Source organism: Bubalus kerabau, chromosome 17 (assembly GCF_029407905.1).
Source record: "Bubalus kerabau isolate K-KA32 ecotype Philippines breed swamp buffalo chromosome 17, PCC_UOA_SB_1v2, whole genome shotgun sequence".
In the NCBI taxonomy this organism is placed as follows: domain Eukaryota; kingdom Metazoa; phylum Chordata; class Mammalia; order Artiodactyla; family Bovidae; genus Bubalus; species Bubalus kerabau.
The window spans coordinates 55503353-55527090 of record NC_073640.1 but is presented as its reverse complement, the minus strand read 5'-3'; the positions used below and the strand labels follow the sequence as shown (position 1 = coordinate 55527090).

Here is a 23738-nt window from a genome sequence, read left to right as displayed (position 1 = left end):
TAAATAAATATTAATTCAAATGGATCATAGACCTAAATGTAAAACCTGAAACTGTGCAGCTTTTAGAGTAGGAAAAAAAAGTGGGGGCAGAAAAACCTTTGTGACATTAAATTAGGCAGAGTTATTATATCTGAAACCCAAAACACAATCACAGAAGACAAAAACTGAACTTCATCAAAAATTTAAAAAACTTAAATGCTCTGTGAAAAATACTATGTGGCAAAAACAAAAAGCACACAGTGACAAAATATCTGCAAAACACATAACTGACAAAGGACAAGTGTCCAGAACATATAAAGCTAACTCAAAAATCTAGAACAAGAAAGCAGTTCACCAAAGAAAATAGGTCTATGGTTATCAAACATTCATGTATAAAGATGCTCAACTTAATCATTGCTGCTGCTGCTGCTGCTAAGTCGCTTCAGTCGTGTCCAGCTCTGTGCGACCCCATAGACGGCAGCCCATCAGGCTCCACTGTCCCTGGGATTCTCCAGGCAAGAACACTGGAGTGGGTTGCCATTTCCTTCTCCAATGCATGAAAGTGAAAAGTGAAAGTGAAGTTGCTCAGTCGTGTCCGACTCTTTGTGACCCCATGGACTGCAGCCAACCAGGCCCCTCCATCCATGGGGTTTTCCAGGCAAGAGTACTGGAGTGGGATGCCATCACCTTCTCCGAACTTAGTCATTAGGGAAATATAAATTAAGACCAACATGAGAAACCAGTATAAAACTACTGAAATGTTAAAAAATAAAACCCTGATATGCACTGGTGGTGGGAGTGCAAAATGGTATATCCACTTTAGAAACACCTGTTTTTCACAAAGTTAGACATACTCTTACAACCGAACAATCCCACTCCTAAGTATTAACCAAAATAAAGAAACCTGTGTTGATATACAAATATTGTCAGACAGATCTAGTTAATACACCATATAGAAATCATCATACTTGCTGCCACTGGAGGTAGAACTGACAAGAATGGTACACAAGGAAACATTCAGGTTTAATAGAAATGTGGTATATATTGATTTTGGTGATGATCACACAAGTAGATACATTTATCAAAATTCACGAAGCTGTAAACTTGAGATTTATGCATGTGCTTGCATGCAAATTACGTCTCAATAAGGAACTGTTAGCATACAAAATTGCTGGTTACACACAACCTGGTGATTCTGGACCCACTAATGGGTTATGACCTTCAGTTTGATAAGCACTAGTTCACAAGACCTGCAGGGCTGGGAAGATGACCCCAAGTGTCTAATATAATCCTCCAAGCCTTGGAGAATTCCTTTGTTTACAAGTTCATAGAAAACTTTAGAGAGGAACTGAATAAAAATTTCAAAAGTGACTGTTCTCCCTTTAACTCATTTAACATTGCTGGACACCTGCAGTGTGGTAGGCATTGAAGAGGCAGAGTGGACTTGCTGTAAACAAAGTCCATGCCTTCTGGGAGCTTCTATTCTAATGGAAGAGATTTGGGCATTTCTGTCTTAGTACTTTTGGTTCCCTCCAGATCGGACCCATCCTTCCCATGCCTCTCATCCATGTAGTATCTGATAAATGTCAAGGTTCTGAATGAAGCTCTCTGTCTCCACACTCATGAGGCTTCTCTGCTGTGTGGTCATCCAACCACCATGACACTTTGTGAGTTCTGGAGGAAATAAATGTTTTGTTTTCTATGACAGGACTATTTCAGCATGCATGTGAGTTATTAACACATGCTATTTTATAGAGATTATTTGCTGTATGTATTCTCTGATGAGGCAAAGTCTTTGTCACCCTCATCCCCAGCATGGACTCGCTGATGAATTGTAAGACTGGAGCTCCAACTGAAGCCTTTCCCACACTCTTCACATTTATATGGTTTTTCCCCTGTGTGGACTCTCTGATGGGCCTGGAGGTATGAGCTCCAACTGAAGACCTTACCACACTCCTCACACTTATATGGTTTCTCTCCAGTGTGAACCCTCTGGTGGGCTTGAAGGTATGATCTCTGTCTGAAGCGCTTACCACACACATCACATCGGTACGGTTTCTCTCCTGTGTGGACTCCACGGTGAGCCAGAAAATTTGAGGCCCGACAGAAGCCTTTCCCACACTCCTCACACTGGTAGGGTTTCTCTCCAGTATGGCACCTCTGATGGGCCTGCAGCTGCGAGCCCACACTGAAGCCTTTCCCACACTCTGCACACTGATACGGTTTCTCACCAGTGTGGACTCTCTGATGCACTTGAAGGCTTGAGAACTGACTGAAGGCCTTCCCACATTTTTCACATTTATAGGGTTTCTCTCCTGTGTGGATTCGACAATGAACGTTAAGATCTGAACTCCGGCTGAAGCCCTTCCCACATGTACCACATTTGTACGGTTTTTCTCCAGTGTGGCCTCTCTGATGGGCCAGAAGATTTGAGGCCTGACTGAAACCTTTCCCACACTCCTCACATTTATATGGTTTCTCTCCTGTATGGACTCTAAAATGAATGTTAAAATCTGAGCTACGACTAAAGCCCTTTCCACATGCATCGCATTGATAGGGTTTCTCACCACTATGGCCTCTCTGATGGTCCAGAAGATTTGAGGCCCGGCAGAAGCCCTTCCCACACTCCTCGCATTTGTAAGGTTTCTCTCCTGTGTGGCTTATCTGATGGGCTTGGAGATGGGAACCCACACTGAAGCCTTTCCCACACTCCTCACACTTATACGGTTTCTCACCTGTATGGATTCTACAATGGATGTTCAGGTGTGAGCTATAACTGAAGCCTTTGCCACACGCATCACATTTGTAAGGTTTCTCCCCAGTGTGGATTCGCTGATGAGCCTGCAGGCGTGAATGCCAACTGAAGCCCTTCCCACACTCTTCACATTGATAAGGTTTCTTTTCCGTGTGAACTCTCTGATGGACATGGAGATAGGAGCGCTTACTGTAGCCCAGCCCACATTCCTCACATTTATAGGGTTTCTCCAATGGGTGGGCTATTAGAGGAGCCTGAAAATGTGAGCTTTTTCTGATGTTCCTCCCACACTCCTCTAATCTGTGTGGATTCTCTCCAGCAGGGACTCTTTGATGTAGATGAAGATATGACCTCTGACTAAAACCTTTATGTGACATATCATGATTGTTCAGTTTTGCTCTACTGTGGACTCTCTGATGGGCTTGAAGACTTGAAAACCGACGGAAGGTGTTTTCACATTTTTCACATTTATAAGGCTTCTCTCCTGTGGAGGCTGTCTGGTTCATTTGAAGGTAAGAGCCCCATATGAAACCCTTCCCACACTCCACCCCTTTATAGGGTTTTCCTCCAGTGTAGTCTCTGCGCTGAACTTGAAGATGTGAACTCTGACTGAAGTCTTTACTGAACTCATCTTTATAGAGTGTGTCACTTTGTTTTTCCAATTGACAGCCAATTCCTTGAATAATTCCCATGGAATCTCGACACCTGGTTAATTCCTCTGTAACCTGTAGCCAGATTTTTGAGCAGAAAAATTCTTCGTGTGGCAGATACCTTAATCCAACTTCTTGAAGAGTCTCTATGCCATTTAGATTCTGATTTCCTAAGAGGATAAAGAAAATTAAAAGATGGGGCATATGAGTGCTTTGCTCAGAAATGCCAAGGTTATAAACTTAGGCCCACACCCTAAGGCCTTATGGGGACATGAAAAACTTCTATTTTTCTTCAGCATCATGTATCATTTGCATACCTCCAGACACCGAGAGGTGTTCCACCAGGCTCCCTTTCACTACACATTAGTGGGATTCATTTAGAATCATAATAAGTTTCATAGCTGAAATATAAATTAGAGATCTAGTAGCTATAGAGCAAGAAAAATACCTCCTAGGGAATGTTTACCAAGACGAGGCTGCATGTTACTCAAAGCCTTACTTTCTCTGCTGCAACAAGTGTTTCATAAACAGCTTTCACATAATTGCACATCTGATCCAAATGCTCAAAAGCTCAAGTAAGACCCTTACTGACAGATTATCAGAAGACATCCCCAAGCAGTGTTGAAAACTTTTGCTTTATTAGAAGTTTACTCCACTGGAAGGAGCTTTGGAGGCCCTGGTAGGTTGGAAAGATAGATGTTTAGGAGAAAATAATTTATCACCTAAGGGCCTAAAGTTCAGAGCATAAGCAGAGAGAGTGGTCTTTTGTCTCCTGCTGGGAAATATCCTTCAGGAAAACAATATGCAGAAAAGTTTACTATAATAACATACACTATTCTAAAACTTCACATCAATAAAATTCCTACAACTTCCCTGGGGGAAAAATAAAGACTGAAAAATTAAAAGATAACCTAATTTTTACAACAGAGTAAGACCTTGCAAGGAGTAAATAAATAGGGTGGAATACAGATTTTAAAAGTCAGTATTGGACAGGAAGAGTTACATTCTCCTTGGAACTCTGTTCCACCGATTAGTCATATAGCTTGCTACTAACTTCTTTAGAGGTGTCTTTTCAAATAATGCCTTATCAGTGATGCCTCTTTTATTACCATACAATACATATACTAAATTCTCCCTATCTATTCTACATTCTGAGCGACTGATCTGATCTGATCTGATTCTACATTCCTGGAAATCTCCATTAGCCATACACTGTCTTGTTTTTACATAGCACATATTCCCATCTGACATACTATATACATAGTATAGGGCACAAAAAGTCCTTGATCTTTTTCATTTTATGTCTTCTCCTGCTTAAATGTAATACCCACAGGGACAAGCATTTTGTACTGTTCACAGGTTTATCACCACTCCCAGAACTCTGTCTGATATGGTCAGTGTTCCAGAAGTACATGCTGGATGGATAAATAAATCCTAGTTTGATGTCTCTGTGACAGTTTGAGCCATGTTACAAAAGTAAGAGAGCTTTTGCAAGTAACTTACTCATCACAGGAAAGGAAGTGGAAACAGCTGGGAAGCTGAAAGGCTTCACTAGATGCAGGGCTAACCTAAGTGAATGTTGCTGAGAGAAAATCATGATGATCACAAAATCAGGGAATTTCCTGGTGGTCTAATTGTTAGGACACTGCGCTCTCATTGCCAAGGGCCCAGGTTGGATCCTTGGTCAGGGAACTAAGATCCCACAAGCCACACAGTGTTTAAAAGAAAAAAAAATCTTGGCAAGAATCACTCGGAAGGCAAAAAAAATAAAAAAGCATAGGGCATAAAGATGGCCATGGGGTATACAGATGGACTGTTTCTGAAATTCTTATACCCTTTTCCTGAATGGGAGAAGATTTTCCTTTTTCATTTAGGAGTCAATATTTTGACACTTATGTTACCCCTGCCCTGTGAAAAAGTTGTTTCTGAAAGTAGACTATAAAACTGACGGGTATAGGGGACATCACAAGCCACTTTCTATACTGGGATTTTATTTTGAATGAGAGATCTGAGCAGAGAAATGACAATGTTTGAATTTAAAAGAATCACTTGGAGTGGAGAACTGATTGTGAAAAAGCAAAGCAGAAGAGAGAGCATTACAAAGACTGTGGCAGTAATCCAGACTATGACTTGGCCCAGAGCCACAGCTGGAGAGGCGACAAGAAGGAGGACAGACTCAGAGTCATAGGACTCTCACCCGAGGAACAACAGCTCTGGGCTGCTGTCTTTATCATTTGCAGCTTTTCTTCTCTCTCTAATTGGGATGGTACATCTGGTGTGAAGGATTGATGCCCTGCAAAAAGGCAAGGACAAACATTTAAAATGAATGTATTAGAAGCCCAAATTATGAAAAATTGTGGTTTACACTATATCAACACTGACATCAAAATCAGTGTTTTCCAAGCTTTCAATTATGACCCATTGGCAGAAATATATTTTATGCAAAATCGAGGATGTGTAGTCATTGCTGTTGCTGTTCAGTTGCTAAGTCATGTCCAACTCTTGAGACCGCATAGACTGTAGCCCACCAGGTTCCTCTGTCCATGGGACTTTCCAGGCAAGAATACTGCAGTAGGTTGCCATTTCCTTCTCCAGGAGATCTTCCTGACCAAGGATCGAACCCATATCTCCTGCATTGCAGGTGGATTCTTTACCACTGAGCCACTTGGGAAGCCCCCAGGATATGTAGACTAAGTATATACTACTGGAAGACATTATTTTCATTACACCCTTTTCACCATTTCTCATACTATTCTTGGCAACAGGCCATAGTTTTTATCGCATTGTGCAGTTACTGCCAAATGCTGTGATATTTTCTACCCTATTTTACTTCAATTCCTTAAAGAATGTCATGACCCACTAATTGGAGATGACTACAATTTGAAAAGCCAAAAAGGTAGAGCAATCATGTGGACAATTTATAGTATGTTTACAAACACATTTTGGTCAGCAGAGAAAGAAAAACACTATTTCTGTGGGACTTCCCTGGTGGTCCAGTGGTTACGAATCTGCCTTCCAATGCAGGGGATGCAGGTTTAGTCCCTGGTCAGGGAACTAAGTTCCAACATGCCATGGGGCAACTAAGCCAATGCACTGCAACTAGAGAACGTGCACTTCAATGAAAGATCCTGCATGAAGCAACAAGATCCCGTGTGCCTCAACTAAGACCTGATGCGGCCAAATAAATAAATAAATATTAAAACAAACTAACAAACAAAAAGCCCTGCGATCTCTGCATCTCATGCTGATTAGTAAACCGAAATTTGGGCCAAGAACTCCGAAGCTCTGCCTGTTCAAGGGCACATAAATATTGCAGGGGGTCTCTGTTCAGTTACAGAGGGTTAGGGTTAGGGTCCCGTCCTCACCCACTGAGAGCAGGTTCCGGAAGTTCTCCAGCATCACTTCCTGGTACAGCTTCCTCTGGGCCAAGTCCAGCAGCCCCATCTCCTCCTCTGTGAAGACCACGGCCACATCCTTGAAGGTCACTGCCTCCTACAACATCAATCACACTCCTGATTCTCCCTGGAGGAAGGGTAACAACTGAGAAAAGTGGGCAGGATGTGTATAAAGTGGTTCCAGGTGCTGAGAGACCAGAGTCAATTTTACTGTAACATAATTAAACATCCCCAATAACGCATTTATGTTGTATATATTTTTCTTTTTATAATAAATGCTGAAAAGGACAACTTTTTATATAGATTTTTTTGCTTTCTTTCTGATTATTTCTTTAGAATAAGTTCCAAACAGTGAAAAATTACCATGTCAAAGAATAGGCAGCTTCAAAATTATTATGTACAACAGCAGATTTTCTTCTCAACTTTTCTCTTATTTTATCCTCCTCCAAGAGTATATAAGTAGCCCCAATTCTCCATATCCCATACTTTGAATATAACCATATTTTTAAATCCTAGGCAAACTTAGTAAAAGAACAACTAATTTGATTATTTGCACTCATTTGATCATTAACAAGCTTATCATATTTTCACATATTTACTAGGTGTTTTTATTTTTTTCTTCGGAACTTGGCCTGTTAATATTCTTTTTTTTTTAATTTTTATTTTTTTTTCAGCAACAGAGGTATCAATGGATTCATAGAGGAGTAGCTTCCTTGTCTGAAGCAAGGTCCTGGAGCAAATCCTACTGTGTGTGCCCCATGGCAGGCAGGACATGGCCTATATATATATATATATATATATATATTTTTTTTTTTTTTAATTACCTTGGCCGTACCACATGGCACGTGGGATCTTAGTTCCCCAACCAGGGACTGAAGGCACACCCCTCTGTAGTGGAAGCACAGAATATTTAACACTGGACCTCCAGGGAAGTCCCACCTGTTAATATTCTTTGCACATACTCCAATTGGGGTTTTATATTAGGATTCTGTAAAATTCCTATTACAGATTTCAAGCTTTGGTTTTTTGAGCATGGTGATGGACAGGGAGGCCTGGCATGCCGCGGTTCATGGGGTCGCAAAGAGTTGGACACGACTGAGCGACTGAACTGAACTGATTACACATATTTTCACCTACATTTGGCTACTGTTCTTGTATAGCACTGGGGACAGTATGGTTTCACAGCCTTGGCACTTCTGACATTTGAGGCCAGATGATTCTTTGTTGAAGGGGGCTGCTGCATGCACTGCAGGGTGTTTAGCAGTGTCCCTGGCTCTTATGTACTGTATCAGTAACATCCCCCAAGTCAGACAGCAAAACTGTTTCCAGACACGGCCTGAGGGCACAATCGCTCATGACTAGGAATCACTTGTGCTGCTGCTGCTGCTGCTAAGTCACTTCAGTTGTGTCCGAGTCTGTGCGACCCCATAGATGGGAGCCCACCAGGCTCCTCTGTCCCTGGGATTCTCCAGGCAAGAACACTGGAGTGGGTTGCAATTTCCTTCTCCAATGCATGAAAGTGAAAGGTGAAAGTGAAGTCGCTCAGTCGTGTCCGACCCTCAGCGACCCCATGGACTGCAGCCTACCAGGCTCCTCCATCCATGAGATTCTCCAGGCAAAAGTACTGGAGTGGGGTGCCACTGCCTTCTCTGAAGAATCACTTGTATACAGCATTATTTTAACATCTATTCTACTGTGATATGTGAAATTACAAAAAAGTAAAAAAACAACAAAAATGAAACTATATTAAAATTAAAAATCAGTGATCATCTGGCACTCTTCTTGGAAGAGGTTCTCAGATGCCTACTGTTCATTTCAACTGTTCACTTCAGGGCTTCCCAAGAAAGAGAAACAGGATGTGTTTAATTGCTGAGAAATGAGGTGACAACTGAATGCCTAGAAAGGCAAGCCCAACTCACTTTGAACTTGGACATTTTGTCCTCCTCCTTCTGGGGAATTGCTGAGTCTTGGGAAGGCCTGATGGGAGAAGAAGAAAAAAAACTGTCAAAGTCTGGTCAAGGATGTCACTGACCCATGTTGTTATTGTTCAGTTGCTAAGTTGTGTCTGACACTTGTGAGAACCCATGGACTGCAGCCCCCCACACTCCTCTGTCTATGGGATTTCCCAGGCAAGAATACTGGAGTGGATTGCCATTTCCTTCTCCAGGGGATATTCCCCACTCAGGGATTGAACCCACAGCACAGCAGAAAATGGAGGGATTAACAATGTCTATCTTGTACACCTACTGTCTTTGCTAAAATAATTAACTTGTATTTACAATTTCAGTACAACTTATGTGGCAAAATGCACAGGCTAACGTAACTTTTCACCATTCGAATAGAACTTATACTTTTAATTTTAATTAAACCTGGAGTATAAAAACAAAACAATGCCTAGGATTGCTGTCAGAATTAAATGAGTAGGCGGAAAGCTCAAAGAACACTTCCAAGGCACCTTATTTCTCAGTAGCAGCAGAAAGCAGGTCGTGTTCAGTAATGAAAAACCTGTCCTCATAAATAGTTTCTATCACTGGATCCTTCAGAGGCTGTTGCTTTGTCATATGAAAATCACCTTTAGCCTCTGACATGTTATACTTGCTTGGTTTGTCATACTTAATTTGATGCCTTTGCAGTTAATATTTAAGATTACATTGATGAATTTTTTCCCTGTGTAAAATATATATCACATAAAATTTTATATCTGAACCATTTTTTTAGGGTGTCGAGTTCATTAGGTGCATTCATATTGCAAATCACCACCACTATCTTTCTCTAGAACTTTTCCACCACCAGGAACTGAAACTCTATACTCATCAAACACTTAACTCTCCACTGCCTATCCCCTTGGCCCCTGGTAACCACTATTCTACTTTCATAGTCGTAGTGTCAAATTTTTCATGACACTACAAATGACCACTTTTTCAAAGATATAAGACCTTGCTAATTTGACTTTGCTAACAGTAGGGCCTTAAAAAAACTCATATCATTGAGCTAAAGAAAAATTAACAGAATCCTATTATTTAACAGTAAGTTAATCAGTATGCCATTTTAATTAACAAGCTAATCATAGTAATGACAAAAACAATACAAATGGCAATGTTTAACACTGCATAAGCACTAAGTATGTGCTAGGGACCTTGAGACGCACTTGGCACACATTGCTCCATTAGGTACCTCCCACACACCTGTGAAGAATCTAGTGTCGTACGAGCGGTGTGACGCTGGTCTGATCACCTCCACCTCTGTGCCTCTCCTCAGCTACAACAGGAGGGAAAAAAATAGAATATCAGTCCTAGGGTTACTGTGAGGGATGAATAAGCTAAATGCCCTTAGCACTGTACCTGGCATTTTAGAAAGTTCTCAGTAAATGATGATGGTCACGACTGTAGTTTCCACGTAACAGACGAGGAAGCCAAGGCTTGGTGAGGTCAAGAGGCAGGGGAGGAACCTGAATCCACTCTCACAAAGGAGCTAATCTTCTAGATCTTGTATCTCTGTTGCTTCTAGGAAAAAAAAAAAATGCACAGATGGGAGCCTGAGGTCTCATGGAAAGAGAAATGAGAGGTTGAGAGCTGGGAACAGAAGACAGACATGGAAACTGGAAGAGGACTCTGAAGTCAGAGGATCTGCTTGAAGGAGATGAGAACAGAGTCAGGAAGGGTGGCGGCTTTGGAATCAGACCACTGGTATTTGAATACTGGCATCTCCAACATCCCACTACTTAGTCCCAAGGTCTGATCTGTAAATCAGGAATTAACTTGGTTATGATTAACCAGTGGCCAACAGAAGAGTCAAGATTTTCACCGAGAGCCTAACCTAATAGCACATCAGACTCACAGGGGAGTTTTTAAAAAATGGTCAGACTTTAAATGGAAAGCAACTTATAAAAGCTGTATTTTAAAAATTGTTTTTTTTTTAAACAAAACAAAGAAATCCTCAGAACTTATTCACAACTAATTAAATCAGAAACTGTGGAGGAGGGTTGCTAACATCTGTATTCTTACCCCTCTCCTAGCACCCCAGCCTGTGATTTCATTGTCCAGTCAGGACACTGCACCAGGAAATGAACCCCAGGTAACATGACATGGGGTGGTAACCGTGATCAACATGCAGTAGTTCCCAAGCTCCGGTCAGCTCTATTGTAAGGCCTAAAATTCCCAGTTCTACTTTGACACCTTTGAGCCTCACAGAGCCCAGAAGGCCTAGCTCTTAGCTCCTCTGCTCTCTCCAGACATGACCTTTTCCCTGGGGAAGACTCCCCATCCAGCTAGTTCGCCTGTGGGTTAACCATGTTTTTATTTATTCATTTATTGGTTGTACCTCGTGGCTTGTGGGATCTTAGTTCCCCAACTAGGATTGAATCTGGGCCCCTGAAATGAAAGTGCTGGGCCTAAAGACTGAACTGCCAGGGAATTCCCTTAACCATGTTTTATTTTAGTTCATTAATTAACTAATTTATTTATTTGCCAGCACCACATGGCATTTGGGATCTTAGTTCCCTGACCAGGGATCAACACGTGTCCCCTGCAGTGGAAGTGTGGAGTCCTAACCACGGACCGCCAAGAAGTCCCATCCCTTAACCATGTTTTTAGATTCTAGCTATTTAACATCTGTGATTCCTGACTTCTTCCTCAGTCTGTTGAATCACAGGGCCAGACTGTCAGCCACAGTTAGTAACACATTCCCCACAAGCCAGCTTCCCAAGGCATGTGAGGGTCACAAGGGTCCATAACATGTTATGGAAAAAATTCAAACAAACTTTTTAGTCAATGTAAGATAACCCGCCCAACCACTGCCCCCTGCTCTCCTGTTCTTAGTGCCCCAAAGGGGGATGTCACCACCTATTTACTTCCCACCACTACAGTCATAAAGACATAGTCCTCTTGCTCTGCTCCATGACTCCTGTGTGTGACAGGCCTTGTATGGCCCTGGGTGGCATGCTGTGTCTCTTTTTTGGGGAAACTGTAAGTACAGAAAACCTTCTTTCTTGGTAACCTCTCCATGCTGTCATTCAATCACCTTTATAAATGAAGACCTGACAAATGATCAGATGTAGCCCACCTAGTTCTCAACCTAACAGGTTTCGCCTCTGTGCCAGCTTCAAAATTGTTCAAGCAAGCCAACCACATCCTCCTGCCAGAACCAAGGGTTACCCTGCTGCTGCTGCTAAGTCACTTCAGTCATGTCCAACTCTGTGCGACCCCATAGACAGCAGCCCACCAGGCTCCCCCGTTCCTGGGATTCTCCAGGCAAGAACACTGGAGTGGGTTGCCATCTACCCTCTGTCCAATAAAGAGCCTGCCTCCCAGGGCCACTGCTGCTTCATTCTAGTCCCAAGTGCAACCATGCGTGGCCTTGCATGGCTCTATGTGATAAACAAACTTATGCCAACCTCATCTGCCTGGCGCAGATGATATCTCATACTGTTTAGGACAGGGATTCCACCTTCCTAAATAAGGTGAATAGGAAGTGATTGGAACATCATCACAATCATCCAGAAAGCTAAAAAAGAACACATTAGTCCAGGGACTTCCCTGGTGGTCCAATGGTTAAGAGTTTGCCTTCCACTGCAGGGGGTGTGGGTTCAATCTCTGGTCAGGGAGATTCCACATGCCTCATAGGCAAAAAGCCAAAACATAAAACAGAAACAATACTTAAAAAAAAAAAAAATTCAATAAACAAACCCACAGAAGCCCAGACTCACTGAAATGGTAAAAGGACTGGGTTTTTACACTTTTTACCAACTTCCTTAGGTGATTCTAATATGGCCCAAGTTTGAGAACCACTGCAGTATTCTATTCTGCCCCTCAAACTGTTATCTGAAATGCCTAATAGCCAGGAAGCCCAGGGCAGGGCTAGAAGTGGCACTCAGGCCTCCTGATGACTAGCCTCCTGCTTCTCTCCGTTGTAGGATGCCCTCGAAGGTCTAAAGAGGTAAGAGTAATTTGTAAATGCCCTGGGAGGCAAATCCTCAGAGGAAAAATGGAGGCTTCCATTCATAACAGTGGTGCCCAGCTGAAACATAATGCAAGTTACATGGGTAATTTAAATGTTTCTAGCAGACATGTTGAAAAATGTAAAAAGAAGTAGCCTTTATTTTAACAATATATTTAATGCAACATATCCAAAATATTACTTCAACCTGCAACAGAGATATTTTACATTCTTTTTCAGTGTTTGAAATCTCTTGTGTGTCCTACACTTAACAGCACATCTCAGTTGGCACCAGCAACATCTGAAGAACAACAGTCTCACGTGGCCAATGGCTACCATAGTGAATGGTGCAGACTCAGGCCTTTTTAACGCAATACAGACCATTTGATTATTCCCTAGGAACCGCTGCTGCTGCTGCTAAGTCGCTTCAGTTGTGTCCAACTCTGTGCGACCCCATAGACGGTGGCCCACCAGGCTCCCCCGTCCCTGGGATTCTCCAGGCAAGAACACTGGAGTGGGTTGCCATTTCCTTCTCCAATGCATGGAAGTGAAAAGTGAAAGTGAAGTCACTCAGTCGTGTCCTATTCTTAGCAACCCCATGGACTGCAGCCTACCAGGCTGCTCTGTCCATGGGATTTTCCAGGCAAGAGTACTGGAGTGGGGTGCCATTGCCTTCTCTGCCCCAGGAACTGACTAGATTCAAAAGACAACCAATTTTGTTAGTTATCAGTTTCAACAAAGGTTATTATGCAAACGATTCATTTTTGCTCAACTGTATGGTCAAATTGAACTATTAAAAGAATAAAATGGGGAGAAAAGAAAACCCTAAAGTATTCTTTGCACTTTTAATAACTCACTGCATTTTTCATACTGCATACTCTTCTGTAATAGAAAAAAAAGTATAACGGTAGTCTATAATACATATAGGATGTACTACATGCCAGGCACCATTTCAAGCACTTTCCACATCATATTTCTTTTAATCATCACATGTCCAACTCTTTGTGCCCCCCTCAGCTGTAGCCCGCCAGGCTCCTCTGTCCATGGAATTCTCCAGGCAAGAATACTGGAGTGGGGTACCATTTCCTTCTCCAGAGGATCTTCCTGACCCAGGGATTGAACCCAGGTCTCCTGCATTGAAGGCAGATTCTTTACCATCTGAGCCACTAGGGAAGCCCCCAAAACTTTAATTCTGTGGTTACCTGATGTGAGAAAACCAAGGCACAGAGAAGTTAAGTAAGCTGTGCTGGCCACAGAGTGCTGGAACAAGGAGGTTTTAAAGCCAGCGGCTGAGGTTTGACTCTGGCTCAGCCCCTTGCTGGGTCACCAGGGTCATTTATTTGCTGGGTCATTTCTTCAACTGTCTTCGACTGTTTCTTCATTTAAAAAATGACTATAATAATCACTGCACACAGAGCACTGGAAATTCACTGAAACAGAAGAGGTGCCCAACAAATGTTAGCTTTTTTCAGCATCCCCATCACAATTCTGACATAACAAACAAAAAACTGAACACTAACATCGATTTGACAACAAATTTATGGTTACCAGGGGAAGGCAGAGGGACAAATTAAGAGTTTGGGATTAAAATATACACAGTTCTATACACAAAAGAGATAATCAACAAGGACTCACTGTACAGCACAGGGAACTATACTCAGTATTTTATAATAACCTTTAGGGAAAAGAATCTGAAAAGACTATATATACATATGTATTGAATATATATAGATATACATATATGCACATATATATAAATAACTGAATCACTGTGCTGCATACCTGAAACTAACATGAAAGTAAAAGTCACTCAGTTGTGTCTGACTACTGGAGTGGGTACCCTTTCCCTTCTCCAGGGGATCTTCCCAACCCAGGGATCCAACACCAGGTCTCCCACATTGCAAGTGGATTCTTTACCAGCTGGGCCACAAGGGAAGTCCAAGAATACTAGGGGGGGTAGCCTATCCCTTCTCCAGCAGATCTTCCCGACCCAGGAATTGAAACAGGGTCTCCTGCATTGCAGGCGGATTCTTTACCAACTGAGTGATCCGGAAAGCTCGAAACTAACATAACATTGTAAATTAACTATGCTTCCATTTTTTTAAGAAATTGATTTGCTTCCAAGGAAATCTGTCTTACAGCATGACAATATTAGGCACGATGATACATCAACTTTTTTTTTTTTTTTAAGTTAAAAAGTGGATTTATTTAGAGAGAAATACACTTCACAGAGTGTGGGCCATCCCAGAAGGCAAGAGAGTTGATAATACATCAAACTTTGAACACTCGGGAAAAGTTGGTGAATTCTACAGCTCGCCAAAGGAAAGTGAGGCACCAGACAAGGCATATGTCTATAGACTGCCTTTCTATTTTGTTCTCTAATTCCAGGCTATAGCCCCTCTGGGCGACTGTTTGCATCACACTTACTCACTAAATAACTCCTCTCTGCTGCCCCTGTGCTGGACTCTCCAAAAAGAACAGGACCAGGTCCATGAATCAGAGGTCCCTGTAGCCTAATAGGAGAGAAAGATGAAACTGAGAGTTACATGCCCATGGCAAGTGCAACTCCAAAGCAGCACAGGAAATTTATCATTTTCCTTTCATAATTCCAACTCTATCTAACTTTCTTATATAAAAAACATTCTCCTAGTGGCCAAGTGTGAAAAATCTTAGAGTTGCTGTTAATACCTGTTATGGACTGAATTGTGAGTCCTACCCCTAAACCCACACATGGAAGTCCTAATCACCAGAATCTCAGAATGTGACTGCATTGGCAGACAAGGCATTTAAAAGGGTGATTCAGTTAAAATGAGGTCATTAGTGTGGGCCCTAAATCAATCTGACTGGTATCCTTCTATGAAGAAAGTGGACATAAACAGGGATAGTAGGGGCATGCACACACACAAAGGAAAGACCTTGTGAGGACATGACAAGAAGGCAGCCATCTGCAAGCCACGGAGAGAGGCCTCAGAAGAAACCAAATCTGCTGACAGACTCCTAGCTCCAGACTGAGAAAATTTGTTTCTGTTGTCTATGCCAGCCAGGCTGTGATATTTTGTACCAGTAGAAGCTGAAGCTCCAATACTTTGACCATCTGATGCAAAGAGCTGACTCACTGGAAAAGACTTTGATGCTGGAAAAGACTGAAGGCAGGAGGAGAAGGAAACAACAGAGGATGAGATGGTTGATGGCATCACCGACTGGATGGACATGAGTTTGAGCAAGCTCTGGGAGTTGGTGATGGACAGGGAAGCCTGGCATGCTGCAGTCCATGGGGTCGCAAAGAGTCAGACACGACTAAACGACTGAACTGAAGCACTGTACTTCAGATACACTAACTTATTTCTTCTCATCTAACCATGTCATGATCTTTAACTTCAGCTTACTTGTTTTTATGATATATCGCCCCCTGCTGCAACTCAATAGTCCATCTTGAATTTTTTTTTCCACTTTTACAAATAATACATGGATCTGTCATTTCAGGTGCCTCTTACATTCAGTGATGTGTCAGTGATGTGGCATGCTGCAGTACATGGGGTTGCAAAGAGTCAGACCCAACTGAACGATGGAACAACAAGTTTTAGCAAATTAATATAGTCTCGGTATAATAATTAAATAAATTAACTAATAAATAATTAATTAATAATAAATATATATAAATATATATAATTAATAAATAATAGATAAATGAAATAATTTAAAAAATAAATAATAATAAAAAAATAAAAAATAATAATAAGTTCTATTGACTCAACATCTGGGTTTGTTTTAAAATACTCAATGGGAAAAACCTGTGCATGGGGACAGAGCGATGTAACAAGATCAGCAAGAACTGAAGCAGGGCGACTGTTACACAGGGCTTCCCCCATGGCTCAGATGGTAAAGAATCTGCTAGCAATGAGAGAGACCCAGGTTCTATCCCTGGGTCGGAAAGATCCCCGGGAGAAGGAAAGGGCAACCCACTCCGGTATTCTTGCCTGGAGAATTCCAGGGACAGAGGAGCCTGGCAGGTTGTCTGGAAATTTCCAGAATTAAGAGTTAAGGATATGAATAATCTGATAACAATTGTATATAATATAGATAAATACATATAGAAAAGCTGCTAAACAGAAATGCACTTAAATGTTGATAATCGTCTATATCCTATAGGTCTGTGTCCTATATACGTCATACACATCCTATAAGTTATAACATACGTATCTGCATGGGTAATTCGTAATGGTTTTAACTATGTCATAGCTCTACATTTTCTGAATTGTCTACAATGAATGTGCATTTCTTCTATAATCAGTATACAAGCTTTAAATAATATTTAAAATAAGATTAAATGAGAATGCTTTCAAATTTTTACAAAGACGGCCAAACTCACTAATCCTGCTTTCAAATCCTCTACAATAAAATTTCAACCTACCTGCACAAATTGATCCCAAAAGTCTCCTCTACAGCCAGTTTCCTAATGGTTGACTATTTCGATAGACTGCTTTTCTATCTACGAAAGGCAAGTGAGTACCTGCCTTATACTCTTAACATCCCTTTTTATAGAAAAGGAATCCAAGGAACAGAAAGAATAAATTCGCATCTAACGTTACCTCGCTGCTGCTGCTGCTGCTGCTGCTAAGTCACTTCAGTCGTGTCCGACTCTGTGCGACCCCACAGACGGCAGCTCATCAGGCTCCCCCGTCCCTGGGATTCTCCAGGCAAGAACACTGGAGTGGGTTGCCATTTCCTTCTCCAATGCATGAAAGTGAAAAGTGAAAGGGAATTCGCTCAGTCATGCCCGACTCTTAGCGACCCCATGGACTGCAGCCTACCAGGCTCCTCCATCCATGGGATTTTCCAGGCAAGAGTACTGGAGTGGGGTGCGTTACCTAGCTAGGAAGTAACTAACGGTGTGGAAGGTGCTGGAGGAGGCGGATTGGACAGCAAAGAGACCTGGAGACAGTCAAACTGCCGATTTCAGTCCGCACGCAGAGAATTCAGCCGTTAAGAGGAAGGCAAGCGGCCGCCCTCGCCCTTCCATCCTGCCCTCTGTCACAAGTCGCGGCTTTTCTGCCCTGCGACCGAATACCGAGTCCAGCTGATCCCAGGGCCGGGTCAGAAAAGTTAAAAGAGACGGCAGGCTCCCAGGGAATCACTCACCTACCTGTGAGAACCGAAGGCCGTAATCGCAACCTCCTAAAGCGGAAATACCTCCAACTATTAGCAGCTCCTGGACTACATTTCCCAGGATCCCCGAGAGGGGAAGGAGCCACTGCCCCGCCCCCGACAGGAAGTGACGTGTTTGACAGCGCAGGCCTAAATCGAATTTCCCAGAATCCACGAAAGCAGCGAGGTTCGTGTTCTTACCCTCCGGTAGGCGAAATACCACCAGACACGCACAGCGCTGATTATGGCTTTTTATTTCTCCAGCGCAGCGAATAACCCCTCCGCGCTTTCCCGGAGCGGAAGTTCCGAATCACAGGAAGCCTCCGATACTACACCTCCCAGAATGCTCTCTGCCGCTGAGCTTCCCACCTGTCTGCAATTTTACTTTTGAATTAGCAGGTGGAATATGTGTAAGCCGTCGGGCGCTTGTAGAACCTGGCTTTTTTTTTCCCCCCTCGTTTCCTGACAGAAATTGGAAATATGTATGGAAAAGTAAATGGCAAATAACTGTAAAGGCGTGGTATGTGTGAGAGATCTCAAGAAAATTAAAGATACCAAGGGAACATTTCATGCAAAGATGGGCTCGATAAAGGACAGAGATGGAATGGACCTAACAGAAGAAGAAGATATTAAGAAAAGGTGTCAAGAATACACAGAAGAACTGTACAAAAAAGATCTTCACGACCCAGATAATCACGATGGTGTGATCACTGACCTAGAGCCAGACATCCTGGAATGTGAAGTCAAGTGGGCCTTAGAAAGCATCACGATGAACAAAGCTAGTGTAGGTGATGGAATTCCAGTTGAGCTATTTCAAATCCTGAAAGGTGATGCTGTGAAAGTGCTGCACACAATATGCCAGCAAATTTGGAAAACTCAGCAGTGGCCACAGGACTGGAAAAGGTCAGTTTTCATTCCAATCCCAAAGAAAGGCAGTGCCAAAGAATGCTCAAACTACTGCACAATTGCACTCATCTCACAACGCTAGTAAAGTAATGCTCAAAATTCTCCAAGCCAGGCTTCAGCAATACGTGAACCGTGAACCTCCAGATGTTCAAGCTGGTTTTAGAAAAGGCAGAGGAACCAGAGATCAAATTGCCAACGTCCACTGGATCATCGAAAAAGCAAGAGAGTTCCAGAAAAACATCTATTTCTGCTTTATTGACTATGCCAAAGCCTTTGACTGTGTGGATCACAATAAACTGTGGAAAATTCTGAAAGAGATGGGAATACCAGACCACCTGACCTGCCTCTTGAGAAACCTTTATGCAGGTCAGGAAGCAACAGTTAGAACTGGACATGGAACAACAGACTGGTTCCAAATAGGAAAAGGAGTACGTCAAGGCTGTATATTGTCACCCTGTTTATTTAACTTCTATGCAGAGTACATCATGAGAAATGCTGGAGTGGAAGAAGCACAAGCTGGAATCAAGATTTCCGGGAGAAATATCAATAACCTCAGATATGCAGATGATACCACCCTTACGGCAGAAAGTGAAGAGGAACTCAAAAGTCTCTTGATGAAAGTGAAAGTGGAGAGTGAAAAAGTTGGCTTAAAGCTCAACATTCAGAAAACGAAGATCATGGCATCTGGTCCCATCACTTCATGGGGAATAGATGGGGAAACAGTGGAAACAGTGTCAGACTTTATTTTTCTGGGCTCCAAAATCACTGCAGATGGTGACTGCAGCCATGAAATTAAAAGGCGCCTACTCCTTGGAAGGAAAGTTATGACCAACCTAGATAGCATATTGAAAAGCAGAGACATTACTTTGCCAACAAAGGTCCGTCTAGTCAAGGCTATGGTTTTTCCAGTGACCATGTATGGATGTGAGACTTGGACTGTGAAGAAAGATGAGTGCCGAAGAATTGATGCTTTTGAACTGTGGTGCTGGAGAAGACTCTTGAGAACCAGTCCATTCTAAAGGAGATCAGCCCTGGGTGTTCTTTGGAAGGAATGATGCTAAAGCTCAAACTCCAGTACTTTGGCCACCTCATGCAAAGAGTTGACTCATTGGAAAAGACTGATGCTGGAAGGGATTGGGGGCAGGAGGAAAAGGGGACAACAGAGGATGAGATGGCTGGATGGCATCACCGACTCGATGGACATGTTTGAGTGAACTCCGGGAGATGGTGACAGACAGGGAGGCCTGGCATGCTGCAATTCATGGGGTCACAAAGAGTCAGACACGACCGAGCGACTGAACTAAACTGAACTGAGCTATAATGAACCATCTTCTTTACTACCTGGCCGTGTATTCAACCTTGGCCAAGAAAATGAGATGCAACCATTGAATGGGACGTGAAACAGAAGCAGGAAAATGCTCCGCTTTTCTTTGTTTTGGTTTTCTTACATCGTTAGGGAATTGAAATATTACTTGTATTTTGAAAAAGTTACTTGTCTTCCAATTAAGAAATCACAGCATGTAATTCTTATTCCTTTTTAACCGGTTAATTGATGTGTAATTTTAAGGTACAACATATGTTGATTTGATGCACTAATGTATTGCAATATGATTATCATCTTAGTGTCAGCTAACACTTCTATCACCTCAACTAGTTTTCATGACTTTTTGGGTTTCAGAACAAGTAGGGTCTAGTCCCTTAGAAACTTTGAAGTTTATAATACAGTATTATTGATTATATCACTATGCTGTCCATTAGCTCTCCAGGACTTATCTTCTAGTCCAAATTTGTACCCTTAAAACAGTATCCCATTCACACCCAGCCCCCAACCTGTAATAGCTATCATTCTACTCTGTATTTATGAATTCGCCTTTTTTAAGATTCCACATACAAGTGATAATAAACAGTATCTCTCTGTCTGATTTAATCTCACTTTAGCATAATACCCACCTTTGCTTTGCAAATAGGTCTGTTTCTTTTCTTTCTTATGGCTGAATAAATTCCATTGTATATATGCCACAACTTCAACACTTAGGTTGTTTCCCTATTGTGAATAATGCTGAAAGAAACATGGGAGTGCACATACCTCTTCAAATAACTATTTTCATTTATTTTGAATATACAAGCAGAAGTAGAATTGCTATGTTAGTTACTCAGTCATGTCTAACTCTTTGTGAACCCATGGACTGCAGCCTGCCAGGTTCCTCTGTCCGTGGAACTTTTCAGGCAAGAATACTGGAGTGGGTAGCCATTCTCTTCTCCAGGGGATCTTCCTGACCCAGGAATTGGAACTGGGTCTCCTGCATTGGAGGCAGATTCTTTATCACCTGAGCTACTGGGAAGCCCATCTTTGTAGTAGAGTTTGGAATTAGGAAGTGGGATGTCTCTGGCTTTGTTCTTCTTTCTTCTGATTGCTTTGGCTATTACAGGTTTTTGTGGCTCCAAACAAAATTTTAGAATTTTTTTTTTCTATTTCTGTGAAATATGCCATGGGAATTTTGATACAAATTGCACTGAGTCTATAGACAGATGGCTTTTGGGTAGTAGGGACATTTTAATGATATTAATCCTTCTGATCCAAGTACACAGCATATTTTTCTGCTTATTTGTCTCTTCAATTTCTTCCATCAAAGTCTTATCATTTTTGGTATACAGGTCTTTCATCTCCTTATTTAAATTTATTCCTAAGTATTTTTATTGTCTTTAGTGATATTGTGAATGGAATTATTTTACGTATATTGTTACTGTATAAAAATAGCAACTGGTTTTTGTATGTTAATTTTGTATTATTCAACTTGACAGAAGGCACTAATGAGTTCTAACAGTTTTGATGTATAGTGTTTAGAAAATATATATTTATTTATATATATCTTTTGTTTATATCTGCAAAGGCAATTTTATTTCTTCCTCTCTGACTTGGATGCCTTTTAATTTCTTTATATTTTGATTGCTCAGCTAGGACTTCCAGTACTCTGTGGAATAGAAGTGGTGAGAGTGGGCACCTTTGTTTTGTTTCTGTTTATAAAGGAAAAGCTTTCAACCTTTCATCACTGAGTATGATGTTAGCTCTGACGTATATGGCTTCTATTATGTTATGTTCCATCTATACCAATTTGTTGAGAGTTTTTATCATCAAAGGATGTTGTACTGTCAAATGCTTTTTCTCTATCTATTGAGATGGTCCTATGATTTTTATCTTTCATCCTGTTAAAGTGATGTAACATGGTACATATTGCATATGTTGAATCATCCTTGTATCGGAGGGATAAATCCCACTTGGTCCTAGTGTTGTTTAGTCGCTAAGTCATGTCTGACTCTTTTGTGACCCCATGGCCTGTAGCCTGCCAGGCTCCTCTGTCCCTGGGATTTCCTGGGCAAGAATACTGGAGTGGGTAGCCATTTCTTTCTCCAAGGGATCTTCCCAACCCAGGGATCAAACCCATGTCTCCTGCATTGGCAGTCATATTCTTTACCACTGAGCCACCAGGGAAACCCTGGTCCTAGTATATGATCCTTTTAATACTCTGTTGAGTTCAATTTGTTGATATTTTGTTGAGAAGTTTTGCATCTATGTTTTTCAGAGATATTAGTCTGCAGTTTTCTTTTCTTGTATTCATTTTTTGTGATGGGCTTGTTTCACTTAGTACAACATTCTCTAGATACATCCGTGTTATAGCATGTGTCGGAATTTCTTCTTTTTAAGGCTAAGTAATAGAGTATAAAATATCCAAATGATTTACCAAATAAATAGCAAATCCTTTAACCCAAATCTTAAAGTTATTGTTCCATAAAGGTGCAACATTCCTCTCATTCATTGTTGAGAAGAGTAAAAGCAGCTTATCGTCACTCAACAAGATATACAGTCATAATACCACAGGGTTCTATATTCATATAATCAGAATCACACATTTCCATTTCATGTAGTTTCTCACTTAATAAGCCTGTTCACACTTAATAAGCCTGTTTTAAGTAATCCACATTCACAATATCCGTAAAATGCCCACATAATAAAAGCATGTCTTTCAAGGCATCACATACATTTTAAGTCATACTCACAGATAAAAACACACAGTCTCATAACTAAAGCCATAATCTCACAGGCCTCAAAATGTGCATTATATTATATAATTCCACACACAGTCACAAAAGCACCCAAACTTTTTAATGCTTATTTGCAAAGAGTCTGGGAAGGGAAGTTTTATTAGGAGACCAAAATATGTGTTCAAACTTCATTTTCAAGGTGCCCAGACAGCTGGAGAAGGAAATGTTCCACTTCATCCTGGGATCATGGAAGACTCACATGAGGGAAGGTCAGAGTTTACTGCAGTTTCACCTAAGGTCAGCAGGTACAGCGCTGTTTTCACAAGTCTCACGGAAGAACTGAAGAGGAATAAGGCTGAATTGAAATCTGATTTGATTTGGGTAAGATGCAGGGCTGTATTAGAACTTCTATGGGGCCCTTCATCAATAAATAGAAAATAAAAATAACTATTTTGTGATTCTTTAGGTATAGTAATAATAATAAGTTGAGTGTCTTTGAATTAAACATTTCCTTTTACCAAAAATTAGTTTATTTCTGATTTTAAAAGACTTATTAGTAGGCCCCTAAAATCAACCCTGAATATTCACTGGAAAGACTGATGCTGAAGTTCCAATATTTTGATGTGAAGAGCCGACTCATTGGAAAAGACACTGATGTTGGAAAAGATTGAGGGCAGGAGAAGGGGGCGACAGAGGATGAGATGGTTGGGTGGCATCACGGACTCAGTGGACATGAATTTGAACAAATTCTGGGCGATAGTTGAAGGATGGGGAAGCCTGAGGTGCTGCAGTTCATGGCGTCACAAAGAGTCAGAAAAAGCGACTAAACAACAACAAAGAGTATTGTGGGCTCTAGACGTTTTGCATACTGTGTCTAATGGTTGAGTTGGCCCTGCTAGCGTATGTCTCTGGCAAAAGTCAGCCAGAGGTAGC

General features: G+C 41.6%; 2 protein-coding genes across 11 annotated transcripts in view; both read right to left on the bottom strand.

Moving 5' to 3' along the window:
* Positions 1–579: 579 nt before the first annotated feature.
* On the bottom strand, positions 580–18006 carry LOC129632202 (zinc finger protein 45-like). 8 transcript variants are annotated; one of them, XM_055553656.1, is made up of 7 exons: positions 17857–18006; positions 10121–10282; positions 9965–10037; positions 8699–8756; positions 6750–6876; positions 5582–5677; positions 580–3554 (listed from the first exon to the last, which is right to left on the bottom strand). In XM_055553656.1, the coding sequence occupies exons 4-7, from the start codon at positions 8711–8713 to the stop codon at positions 1738–1740; spliced, it is 2055 nt and encodes a 684-aa protein (XP_055409631.1). In that variant the 5' UTR covers positions 8714–8756; positions 9965–10037; positions 10121–10282; positions 17857–18006; the 3' UTR covers positions 580–1737. The 8 variants fall into 8 exon arrangements, with proteins under 8 accessions (XP_055409631.1, XP_055409632.1, XP_055409633.1 ...); XM_055553657.1 differs by having other exon boundaries at positions 17853–17973; XM_055553658.1 differs by lacking the exon at positions 17857–18006 and adding an exon at positions 17303–17552.
* Positions 18007–22157: 4151 nt separating this feature from the next.
* ZNF283 (zinc finger protein 283) overlaps positions 22158–23738 on the bottom strand; it is a 45704-nt gene continuing 44123 nt past the window's right edge. The window contains exon 6 of one of the 3 annotated variants that reach the window (XR_008704414.1): positions 22158–23144. The gene's annotated coding sequence lies outside the window, so the exon portion shown is untranslated. The remainder of the gene's footprint in view (positions 23145–23738) is intronic. The other 2 variants (XR_008704415.1, XR_008704416.1) reach the window with 2 other exon arrangements.

Bases quoted from the DNA above. Each gene is read 5' to 3' on its own strand.
- LOC129632202 (XM_055553656.1), bottom strand. The intron at 5,678-6,749 runs GTGAGGACGGGA...GCCTTTTTGCAG, and splicing joins CCGGAACCTGCTCTCAGTGG to GGCATCAATCCTTCACACCA. The intron at 3,555-5,581 runs GTGAGAGTCCTA...TTATCCTCTTAG, and splicing joins CCAGAGCTGTTGTTCCTCGG to GAAATCAGAATCTAAATGGC.